The 16,861-nt window shown below is 55.0% G+C and overlaps 1 protein-coding gene across 1 annotated transcript in view; it reads left to right on the forward strand.

The window, feature by feature from the left end:
* Window positions 1-16,861, forward strand: part of Stkld1 (serine/threonine kinase like domain containing 1) — a 19,464-nt gene continuing 2,603 nt past the window's right edge. Inside the window, exons 1-16 of the mRNA XM_008843908.3 lie at window positions 1-90; window positions 1,174-1,260; window positions 3,070-3,114; window positions 4,907-4,981; window positions 5,963-6,064; window positions 7,819-7,889; window positions 8,577-8,692; window positions 9,870-9,988; window positions 10,144-10,307; window positions 10,961-11,085; window positions 11,653-11,736; window positions 13,793-13,909; window positions 14,692-14,832; window positions 15,613-15,741; window positions 16,266-16,394; window positions 16,469-16,597. Of these exons, the coding sequence (XP_008842130.2) occupies window positions 1-90; window positions 1,174-1,260; window positions 3,070-3,114; window positions 4,907-4,981; window positions 5,963-6,064; window positions 7,819-7,889; window positions 8,577-8,692; window positions 9,870-9,988; window positions 10,144-10,307; window positions 10,961-11,085; window positions 11,653-11,736; window positions 13,793-13,909; window positions 14,692-14,832; window positions 15,613-15,741; window positions 16,266-16,394; window positions 16,469-16,597 (1,723 nt within the window). The remainder of the gene's footprint in view (window positions 91-1,173; window positions 1,261-3,069; window positions 3,115-4,906; window positions 4,982-5,962; window positions 6,065-7,818; window positions 7,890-8,576; window positions 8,693-9,869; window positions 9,989-10,143; window positions 10,308-10,960; window positions 11,086-11,652; window positions 11,737-13,792; window positions 13,910-14,691; window positions 14,833-15,612; window positions 15,742-16,265; window positions 16,395-16,468; window positions 16,598-16,861) is intronic.

Below are 16,861 nucleotides of genomic sequence, written 5' to 3' on the forward strand. Positions count from 1 at the left end.
ATGAGCACGCGGGGCGGTCTAACTGAGCATGCGCAGTCTATAGTCCGACTACCCGCCTCCCTGGAGGGGACGCGCTCCCTGCACTCCGAGGTGGGACTGGGAGGCAGAGTCTCCCCTCGAGATACTATGGAAAAGTACCAGGTGCTGAGCCTCACTTGGGGCCCAAGACCCACGGGCAGCGGGGTAACGGTCACGCCCCGAGGGGCCAGGCTGGCCTCATCCCGCGGGTGGTCCCGGCCTCAGGCCTCGGTTTCCCCTCCTAGATGATGACCTCCCCAGCCCTGACGCTCAGCTCGGGCTGGAGGCCGGCTCCTGTGTCCTTCCTTCCGAGTGTCTGTGCCGGAACCTAGCCCCGAGCACCCTCACCTGAGCCGTGCCGGGGTGTCCAGGCAGACGTGCCGGAACCTAGCCCTGAGCACCCTCACCTGAGCCGTGTACAGCATGCAGAGGACAGCTGCCAGGGAAACGAGCGGGAGTTCACTGCTGCTGTCCTGTGCTGGCCATGGGCCACTTTGCTGGGGGTGATGGGTCGTCCTCCCTGGGGAGGACGCTCTGTGATGCGCTCGGTGGCCAGGAAAGTTTTAAGTAAAGGAATACCAAGAAGTTTTGATTTGAGGCATGGGTTCATGTAGTGGGTGTTCCGCTGACCTCAGCCTGGGCTGTGCGTCCCTGCTTGTCTCCACCTGTTTCTTGTCCCTTTCCCCCCACCTGACAGCTGTCTCAGTGCCCCAGAGATCCCACCTCTGACCCTCCACCCGACAGCCCCGACTTCTGCTGAGCTCTGGCTCAGACCCCAGAGTACCAGAGCCTCAGCATCTCGGTGTAAACCTGGGCAGCGGGGCAGACAGTGGAGGGGCTGGTGGGTCTGCACCTGTTACAGGACCCTTCCTTCTGTGGAAGCTCCAAGCTTTCTGCCCTAGGCTGGCTTGTTCTTAGCTGTCAGGCTGTCCCTGCAGGTTGGAGAGGGTTGGAGGCTGTTAAAAGGACTCCAGGATGGGGCCTCAAAGGAGAGGGTACTGGCCCCACCACGGAGGGCCTCTCGGCCACCTGAGGTCATTTCCTGTACAGCAAAATGGGAGGTGCTTGCTTTTGGGAGGCCCAGCGCAGTGTCCACTTTCCTGGGAAAGTGCAGAGCTGTGTGTATGTCCTCAAGTGTCTCTCCCTTGCGGGTAGATTTTGCAAGAGCTGAGTCGTGGAGCCTTAGGAGTGAACCTCATGGTGGAGGAAACAGAAACTGACACCAAGTATGTGATAAAACAGGTGAGCAGGCGGGCAGTGCTATGGCAGTGGCTCTCCCAAACACAGCATCCCTGGCTGGAACGCAGCCTCCTGGACTAGGGCCAGGGACAAGCCTGGCTGAAGCAGGCACTGAGTTGTGGCACAAGTCCCCCTGGAGTTCCCTCCTTGCCCCCTCACCTGGGTGGTACTAAGTTTTGCCCCACCAACCACAATGCCTGCCAACATCTCATGAATGTCCCCTCGATTGTGCCAAGCCAGAACAGGGACACAGTTCACAGCCAGAGGCAGTGAGACTCAGGGAGCCCCATCTCACCAAGGATGAAGTTTCCAGGCGGTCGGTCCAGATGCTGAGGGTAGGGTATAGGCCCACGGGAGCACACCCTCTGTCATTTCCAACAGAGAACCTAGGGAGAAGATAGTGGCTGTCCGAGGCCCCGGCACACCCTTCTCTGCGGTGGTGACCATGCGGAGAGAAGCTTACATCTGGCTAGGCTCCCTCAGGCCTCTAGCCCAGCAGCCTCAGCCCTAGGTGGCTACGCCTGGAGTGCCTACCCCTTATTCTGCTGCTGCTGGCTGTGGGGTCAGTTCCCTTGTTTCACAGGCCAGTGGGCCAGAGTGGCCAGTCAAGTCAGCCATGGTGACACACGCCTGTATGCTCAGCATTTGGGAGACTGAGGCAGGTAGAGCTGGAGTTGAAGGCCAGCGTGGGCTACACAATAAGACTGTGTCTCAGAAACACAAACACCCATCCAGTCTTTTTTTCTAGGCATTTAAGAGCTTTTCTGTTTCTGTAAGAATGGAATTGAAGTTTATAACATCTAATATTGACACTGTCCCATGTTACTACCACAAGCTTCATTCTCTCCTAGCCTGGCAGCCGCACCCCTCCCAACTCACACTGCTCCGTGTGCTGTAATGTGCCCAGCCTGTCCCCCCATTTGGAATGAGCCTTTAGCTTATTTTTAGTTTTTACTACTCTAAACACCTCTGAAAAGCATCTTCTTAGGTTTTTTGTTTGTTTGATTGCTTTTTCCTTTGAGAATCCATGATTTCCTTAGGAAAAAATCCCTGCAGTGGGATTTCTGGACATATTGAAAGATTTCACTGTTTGGTTAATTTCCCTACTCATGGAGGTAGTCATGGAGGTGGAGGTGATGCTGGTGGTGGTGGTGGTGGTGGTGGTGGTGGTGGTGGTGGAGGTGATGGTGGTGGTGGAGATGGTGCTGATGGTGGTGGTGGTGGTGGTGGTGGAGGTGATGGTGGTGGTGATGGTGGTGATGGCGGAGATGGTGATGGTGCTGATGGCGGAGATGGTGATGGTGCTGATGGTGGTGGTGGTGGTGGTGGAGGTGATGGTGGTGGTGCTGATGGTGCTGATGGGGGAGATGGGGATGGGGCTGATGGTGGTGGGGGTGATGGTGGTGGTGCTGATGGTGCTGATGGTGGTGGTGGTGGTGGTGGTGGTGCTGATGGTGGTGGAGATGGTGGCAGTGGTGATGATGGAGATGGTGATGGTGGTGATGGCGGAGATGGTGATGGTGGTGATGATGGTGGTGGTGGTGGTAGTGATGGTGTTGTTGCTGGTGATGGTGCTTTTCAAAATGTCTGCTGGTAGTGATGATGGTGGTAGTAGTGATGCTGGTAGTAGTAGTGATGGTGGTGGGGGTGCTAGAGGTGGTGATGGTCAAGGTGATGCCAGTGCTGATGACAGTCATAGGGACAGTGATAGTGGTGGTGCTTATGCTGAGGTGTTCATGGCTTATGTTGAGGTGGTCATGGCAGCTGTTCACCACACGTTTGCTGACTGGGCTCCCATTTCTGCACCTGCAGGTGGAGTGCATTGATGAGCATCATGCCAACGAGGCCCTGGAGGAGGTAACTATTCCCTGAGAAAAACACAGAAACTGTGTTTTGCCCACTTTCTGAGTGATAGGGTGAAGGGAAGCTTGCAGGGTGGAGGGTCAGAACTCATTCTTGTACAGTCACAAAGGGAGTCCATGCCCAGCACACCCCTTTTAAATGACCACTTGGGATACCTGTCCCCAGAGAAGATGAAGTTTACTTACTGGGTTTCCACCAATAACCATCTTTTCAAAATGTCTTTTTATTATTTTTCTTTACATTGTATGTGTGTGTATGTGTGTGTACACCTGTGCGTGGCATGACGTACATGTGATCAGAGGACAACTTTCAGGACTCTGTTCTCTTTTCACCATATGGGTCAGGGATCAGACTCTGATCATCAGGTTCAACGGCAAGGGTTTTCACCTGCCGAGCCGTCTCTCGTGGTCCTAAAAGGTGTTTTTCTTCAGGCTGGGGCTGGAGCTCATGCTTTGTATGTTCAGGGCCCTGGGTTCCATCCCCAGCACTAGAAGAAAAGCAAAACACTTTCTTCCAGGTATAAAAGTATTAAGTACACTAGAAAACTTATCTACGAAAAATGTAAATTAGGGAACTAGAGAAATGATTCAGTGGTTAAGAGCACTGGCTGCTCTTGCAGAGGACCTGGTTCAGTTCCCAGCACCCACATGGCAGCTAGCAACCGTCTATAATTCCAGTTCAAAGATATCTGATGCCCTCTTCTGACCCCCATGGGCATTCATTGTACAACATGGGTGCACTTACATACATGCAGGCAATACACTCATAAAAAATAAAAATTTAAAAATAATAAATTTCTTTTTTGGTCTTTTTGAGAGAGGGTCTCCCTGTAGCCCCAGCTGGCCTGGAACTCACTATGTAGACCAGGCTGGCCTTGAACTCACAGAGATCCACCCGCCTCTGCCTGCACCACACACCCTGCATAAAAAAATAAAATTTTTACAAAGTAAGTTAATTAGGTGGGAGTGGCAGAGCACACTATAATCCCAGCTCTCAGTGTAGAGTGTCTGCCTAGCATGTGCAAAGCCCTGGATTTGATTCCCACCATGGAAGAAAGAGAAGAGAAACAGAGGAGGAGGGAGGGCGAGGGGGGGACGAAAGGGCAGGGGGAGGGACTTGGGAGGGAGGGAGAAGGAGGTCTGTCATCAATTACCCACCTAGAGCCAGAGGTGACAGCAGTTACCAGCTTTAGACAGCGGCTATGCAGTCTTCCTTCTGGGGTTGCCCACCCTCGCTGTTTGCCCCCCAGCACCTCTTGGGTCGCAGTGTCAGTGAGGCAGGGAAAGACCCAGTCATGGTCTGACACATAGAAGAGCATGGGACACCGGCCGCAGCCTCCACCATCACACAGTCAGGTTGCCCCCCTGTCTGCATCCCCAGGCCAGCTGCTCCCACACCAGCTGCAGTCAGAGCTGCTGCCAGCGGCCATGGTGTGTCCAGTGGCCATTTGTGCTGGGAGATTGAGTTTGTTGCCTGGGCACCAGATACCACCATCTTTGTTTTCAGTTTGGCGGTGCTGGGGGGGCTCAAACCCAGGGCCTTATACATGCCAGAAAAGAGCTCTACCCCTGAGCTGGACCCCCAGCCTGACACCATTTTTGAATAAGCTTGTGAAGCTCAGAGAGGCTGAGAAGCCAGTCTATGGTCAGCCCATGCTGGAGATGGAACCTCACCAGGCCTTCCGGTCACTCTCCAGCAAGCTGGACAGCCTCCCTGACCTACCCCTCCCTGCCTGGAGCCAGCACTGACTGAGATACGCCCTCTGTTCCCTCTCTGGTCCTCACAGCTGAGGCCCCTGCTGAAGCTCCAGCACCCCAATATCTCCGTGTACCATGAGATGTTTATCATGTGGAACAATGAGGTAGGTTGGAGCAGACTCCCACAGCCCAGCAGACAGCACAGAGCACTGGAGAGACTGGCATGGGTGTGACTGTAAGCGTCACACCTGAGTCTGCACTTGCCAGGCCAATACCATGCTGGGGGGGGCGTGCATAATCTCAAATGAGCCCCAACAGCCTCATCATGGGAGGGCTACCAGCCCATTTCACAGAAGGCCAGGTCTGTGGACCCTTTACTCCCATGGCCCTAAAGCAGTTCACTATCTAGCATCTTGTTCAGTACTTCCTCCTGGGAGGTCTGCTGGGTGGGAGTGCTATCCTCATCTCCTGGTGGGCTTAGAGAGGCCACGGAGAGCCCCAGTGCCCAAGCCAGTGGGTGTCTGAGTGTGGATCCCAGGTCCTGGGTCCTACTGACAACAGGACTTCTTGTTTTCACAAGGAGCTAGAGCTTTCCTGAGTCACACCCCAAGAGGGTGGGGAGGACACTGAGCATGGATGGGAGGCTGGAAGTGACAGGAGGCTGGGGACTTCTGCTGTGTGCTGGCCTTTGTCCCATCCCAGTATCCCTGCCTGGGATGACACCCCAGGGCTATAGAGGGCGGCACTGCACACACCCCCAGAATTTCCTAAGTACTCTGATGCTTATACTGTGGGGAGGGGGGCGAACTGGCCCCTGGCAACACACTGAGCCCTGGACAGTGCAGACTCAGAGGACATGGGCTGGAGCTGAGTCCTGGGGAAGGAACAGTCCCCGCAATGAGGAGTGAGGGTCCTACAGAGGGGTCTACAAGCTCAGAGCCTGGGGACTACTGCAGCTTCCAGGACAGGCCAGTGCAGTAGGGCCTTGGGAGTGGGGAGAAAACAGTAAGGCCCTCCCAGCAGGCAGTGTTCCCACAGCCACCTCAGGTGACAGCCCTGTGGAAGATGCCCTCGAGCAAGTGACCCTACTGAGGTCCCAGCCCCTGGGCGTAATAAGCTGGCTAAGAGGGCCTGTGTCCCAGCAGATCTCCTCTCTGTTCCTCTGCCTGGTGATGGAGTACAGCCAAGGGACCTTCCAGAAGGTCATTGAGAATAAGAGGATGGAAAAGGGAGTTATTGGCTCTGAGGTAAGAGATCCTGTGGCCCTAAAGGCCCCTGCAGTGGTTGATGGAGAAGATAAAGGACAGGGGAAGGCAGGCACCACTGGGGTCTGATTTCTCATGGGGGGCTGGGCATTGCACACCACCACATGCACATTTCATAGCTTGATGTATTACACATGTGCACCGGAGCACGGGGTGAGGCGTTCCTCTAATTTGGGAGGGGCCCAGGTGGGAACCACTTGGCTTCTGCCTCCAGAGACTGGACTACACTGAACACTCATCCAAGTGGGCTAAGCATGTGCAACTCATCTGAGCGCACGTCTTCCATGTAGCCCTGTGCCTCTTGGGTTTAGCCACGCTGTGATGTCCTGCCCATTCTCACCCAGCCATGTCTGTTTCACGGCCAGGAAGAGTGTGGCAGGACCACTCTGCTGTCTGCCTTCCCAAGGACTGACGGGCCTCTGGTTGCCCCCAGTCAGGGCTGTGCAGTAAGGCTGCTATGAGCTTCGCTGGACAGCCTTTACGCCTTCTTGCCTAAGCACCCAGGAGTGGGTTGCTGAGAGAGTGAGGTGTGGCTTCAGTGGGCATCCCAGCAGGGGCTGGCTGGACAGTGTTTGCTCTCCCTTTCCAACTTACCAACTGCCACTGGGCTGTCTTTTCAGCTTAAATGTTGAGGGGGCTAGCATGACTTTAATTTCCACTCGCCTGTCAATAGTCCTGGAGAGCACATTTTCTGCCTGGTTTTTTGTTGCTGTGTTCTGTTTTGAGGTGACCATGAGCTCCTTATGTAGTAAGGAGGTCCTTGAACTAAGACTCCTGCCTCCACCTCCTGGGTACAGGGATTACAGATGTGTACCACCACACAGCTACATGTTGGCCATTTGGGGAGGTCTGTGTCTGATTAAGTCTTCTGCCCACTGAAACATGGGTTGTCTTGTTGATTTGTGGATATTCTTTACAGGGTGCATACGCCAGTGTCCAGCTATCTCCACTCAGTCTGGGGCTTGCCAGTTCATTCAGTGCTGCCCTGTGACAGATAAAGATCTTAGTGTGATGAAGGCCACCTGATGGATGTCCTCCCATGGCCAGATCCTTTTAGTCCTAGCTCACACAGCCTTTCCCAGCCAAGATCATGGGGCTCTCCTCTGTTATCTACTTGCAGCTTGGTCATCTTCGCTTTCACTTTGGGGCCTGGGATCCCCCCAAGAGGAACTGAGCCTGCTTTCTTCTAAGAATGCCTCTGCTCTGTGGGCCAGGCACCATCACACCAAGGGGCTTGTGGGGCACACAGCCATCTCATCGCCTGGGCCTCGGGCAGGCTGTGGAGTGGGCTTCAGACCTTTGTCAGCAGTAGACCTCTGTCAGTGGTAGGCCCTGAGAAGCACAAATATTCCCAGGACCCAGAAAGTGAGCTGCTCTGATAGGGTGGGGAAGGTCATGGGAAAAAGCCCACAGTCCTGCCACTCTTTGGTACCTCAGGGTGGCTCTGAGCCTGCTGTGGGATCCAGAAGTCCTAGGTACATGGTTTGAAAGCGGCAGCCCCAATGCTGGGCGAGGCTCGTTGCTTCCACAGTGTTCTCTCACACACTCTCTTCACGCTAGGGCATAAAGGCGCGGGCCCTGCGGCCTTCAGCATCTGTGGGGCCCAGAGGGACCACCTCCCATGACCAGTGTGGACCATCCCAGGCACCAGCATCTCCAGCATGTCCCTGTCTCACTGGCTGCCCCTCAGGGAGCACTCAGGCCCCTTCCCACACCATGTCTCCTGTCTCCCTCAGTGGATGCAGACCATGCTGAGCCAGGTGTTGGATGCCATAGAATACCTACATCAGCTGAATATCATTCACAGGTAAGGGGCTCCTTCCTGGGCTGGCCATGGATCCCAGGTCCAGGTGTCAGTGCCCAGAGCCAGATCTGGGTAGGAGGGGGCTCCTTTTCCTCATGGCTGAGACAGGAGGATAACTCCCCATGAAGCCTCTGAGTGCCCTACTCACCCAGAGGCGCAGGGCTGCAGGAGTGCACAGGTGGGTGGGGTGGTTCTAAAGGGCAAGGAAACTGGCAGATAAGATGCCAAGGAGGAGAGGTGAGGTTGCCTGAGGTGGCATGGCCTCTGGACAGGCCAGTGTGGGCTGCTGCACCCCAGGCCCAGCCTTTGACCCTCCAGCGCACAGCCTCAAGTCCCAGATCTCTCTGTGGTGGGAAGATCTAGGAAGTGGCTTCCAATCCAGACATTCCTGTCTTGTACACATGGGCCACATGTACAAAGAAAACAGGGTGTCCGTGTTAATGTCACCAGACGTACAGAATGGTGGCTGTCTTCTCTAAAGAGGGACCTTGGTGACTGCGTGTTCATCCTCAAAGTTGGGGTCTTCCCTAATGCACAGTAACTGAGTAGATGTTATGTTTTAGGATTATTGAACAAGTTGAGGCATGCAGAGGGTTGGAACTGGGCCAGGGAAGTGGGCTTAGGGCACCAGGCATGTGCCAGCCCCACCCAAGGCAGCTGCATGGCACCAGAGCCCCCTCTTGGTTGCAGGAACCTCAAGCCCTCCAACATCGCCCTTGTCAACAACGTCCACTGTAAACTGCAGGACTTGAGCTCCCAGGCACTGATGACCCACAAAGCCAAGTGGAACATCCGAGCCGAAGAAGGTGGCTGGGGACACCCAAGGATGAGCAGCAAGGGAGGTGTGGCTCCAAGAGGACAGCAGCCACTCTTGGTTCTGGGTTCTTTGGCTCAGAATGTTCAAAGACCCCCTGCCTGGGACATAGCTGAGTAGGTGTGCCCCTTGGGGTGGTTGCAGGTACCAAGGACACCAACATGTGAAAAAGAGCCCAAGGAGCAAAGTAATGGTTGTGGCACCTGAAGATGTTAGCTCTTAGGAAGGACAAAAACTGCATGTGGGGCACAGCCATCCTCTGCGATGCTGGCACTGGCTCTGCATATTACTACAGAGACCTCAGATAGCCCAGCTAGTAAGATAAAAGGACCTGGGCTTCAAGCCTGTATCAGTTGTCCTAGATAGACAGAGCAGCCCCCCTAGAGAACTCAGAGTCCCACAGCAGCAGGCTTACAGAGGATGGTGGGGAGATGAATGGGTAGACAGATGGTGGCAGGATGGTTAGGAGAGTACACGGGTGAGTTGATTGGCAGTGCTGATGGCTTGGGTCCTTGGGGTGCAGCCTTTTTGTTTGGCTGGAGGGGTGACCAGAGGCCAGACGTGGTGTGAGGAGCAGGCCTAGCACCCCGCTCTTTTGTTCTCCAGGGTTCAGGGTTAGAAATGAGGGCAGGGCACTGGAGCTTTGTCCCCAGGACCTGGCATTCATAGGGGACAAGCTACTGAAGGGGCACACTATGGCTTTCTTGACACACGCCTTCCCCAGCTCCCTTGGCTACCACACAGACAGGCACATGGGCCAGCCTGGCAGACACCTGCTCAGGATGACAGCCTCCCTGGTGGAGACCAAGTCTCAGAGCAGTACCTCACTGCCTATAGCTGGCACTGCTCACCTCACCGGGGAGCATGACCGAAGGGCTTCCATCAAGCAGCTTGCAAGGGAGCACTGGAGAGAGAACAGTGCAGCTGGGTGTGACAACGCATGCCTGTAGTCCCAGCACTGGGAAGTTGGAAGCAGGACGATCAGGAGTTCAAAGTCGTCCTTGGCCACATAGCAAGCTCAAGGCCAACCTGGGCTACTTGGGACCTTTTATCAAAAGAAGAAAAAAAGACAAGGGAGGCAGAGGACAGTGTTGGGGCCCGTTGGCTCTGTCCTGTCTCATCTCCTCAAATGCACAGGACTCAGTCTCTCACCTTGTGCCTGCCTACAGACCCCTGTCAGAAGTCTTGGATGGCCCCTGAAGCCCTGAAATTCTCCTTCACCCACAAAGCTGACATCTGGTCCCTGGGCTGCATCATTCTGGACTTGGCCACCTGCTCCTTCCTAAATGTGAGCTGCCTGTGGAGAGAAGGGCTCCACATAGGCTTCAGAAGTCCCCTGAAAGCCCCTGCACCGGCTCCTACTCAGCCTAGTGAGGGAGCATTGACCAGGGGTCACCCTCAAGGCTGAGAAAAGCTCAGGCCAGGTGCCCTCTCTCCTCACAGGATGTAGAAGCCATGTACCTTCGGAAAGCCCTTCACCACCAGCCAGGCAGCCTGAAGCCCATCCTAAAGACCATGAAGGACAGGCATATTCCCAACGCAGAGACTTTCTGTTCCCTTCTGCCCTTCATGCTGCACATCAACCCTGGGGATCGACTAGCCATCAAGTGAGCTCAGGGCTGGGCTCTTACTAAAACCTACCAACTTACCTTTCAGCATCCACCTTACCACAGCACAGAAAACTGTCTTGGAACATAGAATTGGACTTTTCCCAACCTGCCTGGCAGCCAGCAGTCCTGAATGCATATTGGTTTTTGTTGTTGTTGAGATTGGGTCGGTCTCTGTAGTCCAGGCTAGCTTCAAGTTCATAATGATCCTCCCACCTCAGTTTCCTGAGCTCTGGAATTACATGTGTGCTCCCTCCCACACCTGGCTTGAATGTAAGCTCTGAATGGTGGTGCAAGCAGCCTACTCTTCCGTTGGGTGCAGGCGACACAGCCACAGCACCCACAGTGGTTTGAGGGACCTCGGAAAGTTTCTAATTTGATAGAAATTAGAAAATCTGTTTATATCTTTTCATGGAGGAAGGTAAAAAGTGCCAGACACAGAACTGGCCTTGGGAACCCTGGGGAGTGACAGGCCTTCAAGAGCAGGTCCCTGGAAATGGACCAACAGTCACTGGATGCACATGGGACACAGAGTGGTCCCCCACGCCAAGCATTCCAAACCAGGAAGGCTAACGTGCAGTGCCTCCTGCCAGTGGGCCACCCACAGCCCAAGGCAGACAGGATGACACCCACACTCTCTGCCCCTCTGCCAGAGACGTGATCCACATCATCTACACAAGCACCTCCTTCAGGAACTCGTGCATTGCTCTGAACCGTCAGGCAGTGCCCATGTTCATCACCGACTTGCTGCTAGAAGGCAACGTGGCCAACATCTTAGGTGCTGGTGGGGGGGTGGGACGGGTGTGCTGTGACCCTAGTTAGCATTAGTTCTAGAGGGCTGGTGCCTCCCCGTCAACTTGTTCCCAGAACTGCTGATCATGCATGGCTAGTGGATGGAAACAATTTCCAGGCTCATCCCCTGCAGGTGCTAGACAGCGTCTCTTGCTCCCCATAACCTACAACAGAGTTATTGCTGGTAGCCTGGCCCCTCCAGTTTCCTCCGTTCCTACTCTACACATCCTCTGTGTAGCTATGCCCTGCTCACTGCCTGTGTCCTCCAGCGCCCCATGCCCCTTGGCTTCCATGCCCTGGACATGGTGGCCCCAGGTGCCTTCCTTATTTGGGCTGTGCGCCTTCTATGTGCCAAGGTGAGTGACAGCAGGCCTTGTGGCTCAGGGATAGGCTTCCAGAGATTGGGTTTGATCTTAGGTGAGTCCCAGACCCTGCTTGGCTTCCTCTGGGAAGTGGGGATAGGAGTGAGACCTCAGAAGCCTGATTGCTGGATGGCTACGTCCAGTGCATCCATGGCTTGGCCCTTAGCAGGGTCCCCCCTTCCTTCCCGTAGAGGTCATGCAGAGCTTCTCCATCCATCCAGAGGTCCAGCTCAAGGCCATAAACAGGCTTCTGACAATGCCAGAGGAAGAGCTAGGTAAAGGCCTTGCCCACCCTGCCCTTCCCCCTACAGCCCCTGGAGGAAAGGGGAAGGGGCAGTGGAGAGGGGAGGGAAAGGCCAGTCTCTCACTGCAGGCTCCACTGGCCAGTGCTGCTTGGAGGTGGCCCAGAATTCTGATCCCTTGCTTACTAGCAGAGAAAGGTGGGGTAGGGGCGACTGTCTCAATGGTCCATAATAAGAAATCCATCTAGCATTCAGGAGGCTGAGGCAGGAGGATTGCGAGCTCCAGGACGGCCAGATGTATATTGAGAGAGATAAGGCTTCATTTCAAAAAGAAAAAGAAAAAAGGGGGGCATCCATCTCTTTCCTTTTTGGGGTGGTACTATAGATTGAACCCAGGGCCTCATGCATACTAGGTAGGTAGCTGAGCGACACGTCCTCAGCTCAGCCCCATTTAATTTTCTTTTTTTTTTTTTTCGTTTGAGAGAGTCTTGCTACATTGACCATGCTGGTCTGAAACTCAGTATGTAGTCCAAGAAGTCCTTGACCTTATTCTCCTCCTGCCTCAGCTTCTTGAATGGACAGGATTACAGGCATGTGCCAACCACCCATCTGCCCTGCCACCCCTACAGCAGGCATCAGGACTACTCATTTTCAACTGCATGGTGAACACACCACCTGTGCCACTAAGAAGCTTCCTGGGGAGTTTTAAATGACTGCAGACATGCTTTGATGTGTCTCCACTTAGCCTGTCCCCACCTCAAATACCATGCTGTATCCGGTCCGTCCATGCCTTCCCTCCAGCTATTTCGTCCCTTTTTCCTTCCCTCCCTGAAGTCTTCCATCTACCACCACCCACCTATGCACCTGACTGTTCTCCCACCTTCCACCTGTCTATCCTACCTATGCACCTGTCCGTTCTCCCACCTTCCACCTGTCTATCCCACCTACGTTCCTGTCCATTCTCCCACCTTCCACTTGCCTATCCACCTACGCACCTGTCCGTTCTCCCACCTTCCACCTTCCCACCTACGCACCTGTTCGTTCTCCCACCTTCCACCTGTCTATCCTACCTACGCACCTGTCCATTCTCCCACCTTCCACCTGTCTATCCCACCTATCCACCTGTCCGTTCTCCCACCTTCCACCTGCCCATCCCACCTACGCACCTGTCCGTTCTCCCACCTTCCACCTGCCTATCCACCTACTCACCTGTCCATTCTCCCACCTTCCACCTGTCCACCCACCCATCTATTCTACATATCCACCTGTCCGTTCTCCCACCTATCCCTCCACTCACCCACCTGTTCATTTATCTACCTATGTATCACCCATCCACAAAACACACTAAGGACCCCAGGGATCTGTCCCAATAGCTAGGACAGTGGAGGCTGGTCTATGGAGACCAAGTTGTGTCCCCTAGAGTCAACAGACAGCTCATATTGCTACCCCATCCCTTTTGTAGCTAGGCTATGACCAGAATAAAGCCTGGGTTTTGCTTTTCTGGGGGACAGAGGCCATGATGCCAAACAGTGGGCCATTCCCACCACCCCAGAGGCATGTCTGCCTCAGACAGCCTTGCCTTAGGGTGGGCTTGCTGTGGTCCTGTACCCTGGGCCCCAGTGTTTCTGAACTGACATCCTTATCATCAGGCAAGTCTCAAGGCAGTGACAGCCTGGGCTCTGGAGGCGGGCAGGCTGGGTTCACACAGCTGTCCAATGACCAGTCAGTGGCCTTCAGCATTCTCACTGAGGGCCGACAGCAAGGGCCTGTTTCAAGGAACTATAAGTACATGCCTTGGCAGAAATGGGCATAGTGGCATGTGCCTGTGGTTGCAGTTACTCAGGAGGCTGAGGCAGGAGAACCACTGGAGTCCAGGAGCTTCAGGCCAGCCTGGCCAACGTGGTGAGACCCTGCCCTTTTAAAAAGAGCCTTAGCAGATTACAAGCACTCGAACATGGGACTTGATCCTTCTTTGCCCTTATGTCCACCCACCCGGGTCCCTTCTGATGTACCGTGGACTCCCAGCAGCCTCTGGGCCACACAGTCCAGCTCCTCCTGCTCCTCCTCACCTGTGCCACCTTCCCCACAGGCCTGCCATGGCCCACAGAGCTGGTAGAAGAGGTGGTGGCCACTGTGCGGCAACACGAGTGTCTCCTCGACATTCTGCTCTGCACCTGCTCCCTGCTGCTGCGCGTCCTGGGCCAAGGTGGGCGGACGGCCAAGAGCCCCTCCCAGGGCCTGCCTCTCACCTGTCCCCCCCGCCCCCAGCATGGCTCTCTGCAGTCTGCTCCCTGAAGTGCCCAAGAGACTCCATCCCAGGATAGACAGGGTGTAGCCGTGAGTCTGCATACCCTGGGTCCATATCAGGCCTGACAGCTTGCCAGGGCCTTGGACAAGCCCATCTCTCGTCTGTTCCCCAGTTATGCTACAGGAGCTGGACAGAATGGTCCTCTGGTCATCACAGTAGAGGAGAGTTGGAGGGTGTAATGGCCAACGGGGGGCAGCACCATCCTAGAGTTTGGAGTAGAAGCCCAGAGCCGAGCACCTGGGCAACCACAGCTCTCTACAACAGGAAAAGTCCTAACCGGCTCCATCTTTAAGCCTGGAACACTGGTCACCCTTTACCTTTCTAGTTTTAATGCTGAGAGCCCAACTTCCACACAATTTAAACTGTGTCTTGAGGGAGAGGGCCCTGAACCTAGGCTGCCCTGTGTACTAGGTAAGCACTCTACCACTAGGCAGGAGTCCAGATAATTTATATGCAGGTATTTACCCATCATAACTGACCCAGCAGGCTCCTGGAGGCCAAAACTGGGCTGAGATGTCTACAGGTGGTCATTTTGGTCAACAACCCCCCCGGCCCCCCCCGGAGGATAAGGCAGTCTGTTTCCTAGTGGCGATGCTGTCCCCAGCTACAGAGGGGGACACCTGCCCTCTTTAGCACTCTCAGCTCTGGATTAACCCCGGTTCCTTCTCTGGCCCAAGCAGCACTGGCACATGACTTAGAAACCAAGACCCCAAGGGACAGCTCCATCATTTCCTTCCTGCTGAGTGCCATGCAGAGCCAGCCAGACTCAGAGCAGCTCATCACCATGGTCTATAATCTGCTCACCATCATCTCCAGCCAGGGTGGGTGTGCTAGCCCTGCCCTTCCCCTCTGCATGCTAGAAAGTCAGGCACACAGAAGAGGCTGCAGGAGGTAGGCAGCAAGAGGGCCTCGTTTCCCACTTGGTCAACTGTGTAGTTCTCAGTGGCTCTGCTCCGAGGCTGGTGGCTTTCATTTGCTGTTGATGGCAGGCCTGTTACAGGACGGCTTCTTCTCCATAGGTGCCAACCACATGCCAGGTATGGCCACAGGCTCACACCATCTATTTCACATCACACGCTGGGCTCTGAGGCCACCAGCCAGGCAGGCAGTAGGCAACCAGGCTAGGGGGCAGAAAGGGTCAACACAGAAAGCTGGGGACAGCAGCCAAGAGTTTCATGGCTGGGGGCTGGGCCTGTCTGCTCTCTCCATTCCAGATCTGCTGACTTCTCACCCACACAGAGCCCACCTGGAGAGAGGGAAGAGAGCTGGGAGCAGGCAGGAAAGAACAGCTAGACAGAATGGGTCAGCCCGTCGGGAAAGGGCAGAATAGGTGTTCTAGCACAGCAGGCTAAGGCCCACTAGCTGGGAAGCTTCAGCAGTTAGACGCAATCTGGTAAGGGGTCTAACTTACTGGGCGGGGGCCAGGAGACAAACAGCCCTTCCAGGGTCAGGCCTCTGTCCTTGGTTGCACAGGGGCTAGAGCTCTGACAGGAAGGGTTCCAGAACACACAGACCGCAGTGCTGGAGGTCAGTGGGGAAACGGCAATACTAAAGAAGGCATCTTGGAGCCCGTAACCCTCAGCCCTCTCTGCTGCCCACAGGGTTGGTCTCTAGAGAGCTACAGGAGGCAGGGCTGTTTCAGCTTGCCCGGGAACACCTGGACCAGTTCCACAATGACAGACACATTTGTCTCGCTGTCCTGAGCCTGCTCTGGTCCCTCCTGGTGGATGGTGAGGCCCTCCCTTCAAAGCCTCCACTGCATAAGTCCCTTAAGCACAGGATGACCTCAGCCCCGTGGGGCGTTTCTGAGAGCCCAGCACACAGGCTCAGGGAGACCAAGGTGGGGAGAGGAAGGCCTTCAGGATGCCTTGCATTCAGTCCCTAGCTCCTGAGGCCAACCAGAGGACTCAATGTCTGGTCCTGGCTTTTTATTCAGAACGGGGTTTCCAGGCCTGCACTGGGCCTTCTTGGCACTAGTGCCTAAAGGCTGCCTGGCTTAAGGAAAGGGGCTCCAAGCTATGCCAAGCCCAGAAAACCCAAGGCCTTGCTAAAGCCCCAAGTACAAACCCCCAAAGTCTCTCCCGAAGGTCATCTCACTGGCAGAGAGAACCCCCTTTTCCATCTGATGACACCTATCCAGGTGTTTCTACTCCATTGTTCTTGGTGGGAGGGGGCAGGACGGAGGGGCACAAATCCAGCAGGCCCTCCTGCTCACACCTGAGGCCTGGGTCTCCCAATCTTGTCCTGGATCCAGCTGTCATTATGAACAAAGATTCCTTGGAGCAGATCCCAGCCACAATCATCCGGGTATTGGTTACCCATGAGGAGGATGTGGAACTGGCTGAGGCTGGCTGTGCAGTGCTCTGGCTCCTGTCTTTGCTAGGTGAGCAGCCTGGGACCTTGGAAATGGAGGGGGTGACCCCAGACACATGAGGCATGGATGCCTGTACCCTGTAGGCTACATGAAGGAGAACCAGTTTGAGGAGGTGGTGGCACTGTTCCTGAGAAGCATCCGGCTGCATCCTGACAGAGTGCTGCTGGTGAACAACGCATGTCGTGGCCTGGCCAGCCTCGCAAAGGTGTCCGGTGAGTCTGGGACTTGATAGGCTGCCACCTGGGGGTGGGACAAAAGTCAACCTCAACCACTGATGTTCACCAGCTGCCCTCAGACTGGAATGGAAAACCCGTAAAACCAGGAAAAGCCTCCCAGAAGCATCACTGAGATGTCTGCCTGTGGTGTTCAGTCTTGACCACCGTCCCCCCACACTCCCCACACCACATCTGCATGGGGTTTCCTACACACAGGTCTGTCTCCAAGTCCAGGCTGTGTCAGAACCAAACTAAGCACAG

This window comes from Nannospalax galili, unplaced genomic scaffold (assembly GCF_000622305.1).
Source record: "Nannospalax galili isolate Female #2095 unplaced genomic scaffold, S.galili_v1.0 scaffold300, whole genome shotgun sequence".
NCBI lineage: Eukaryota > Metazoa > Chordata > Mammalia > Rodentia > Spalacidae > Nannospalax > Nannospalax galili.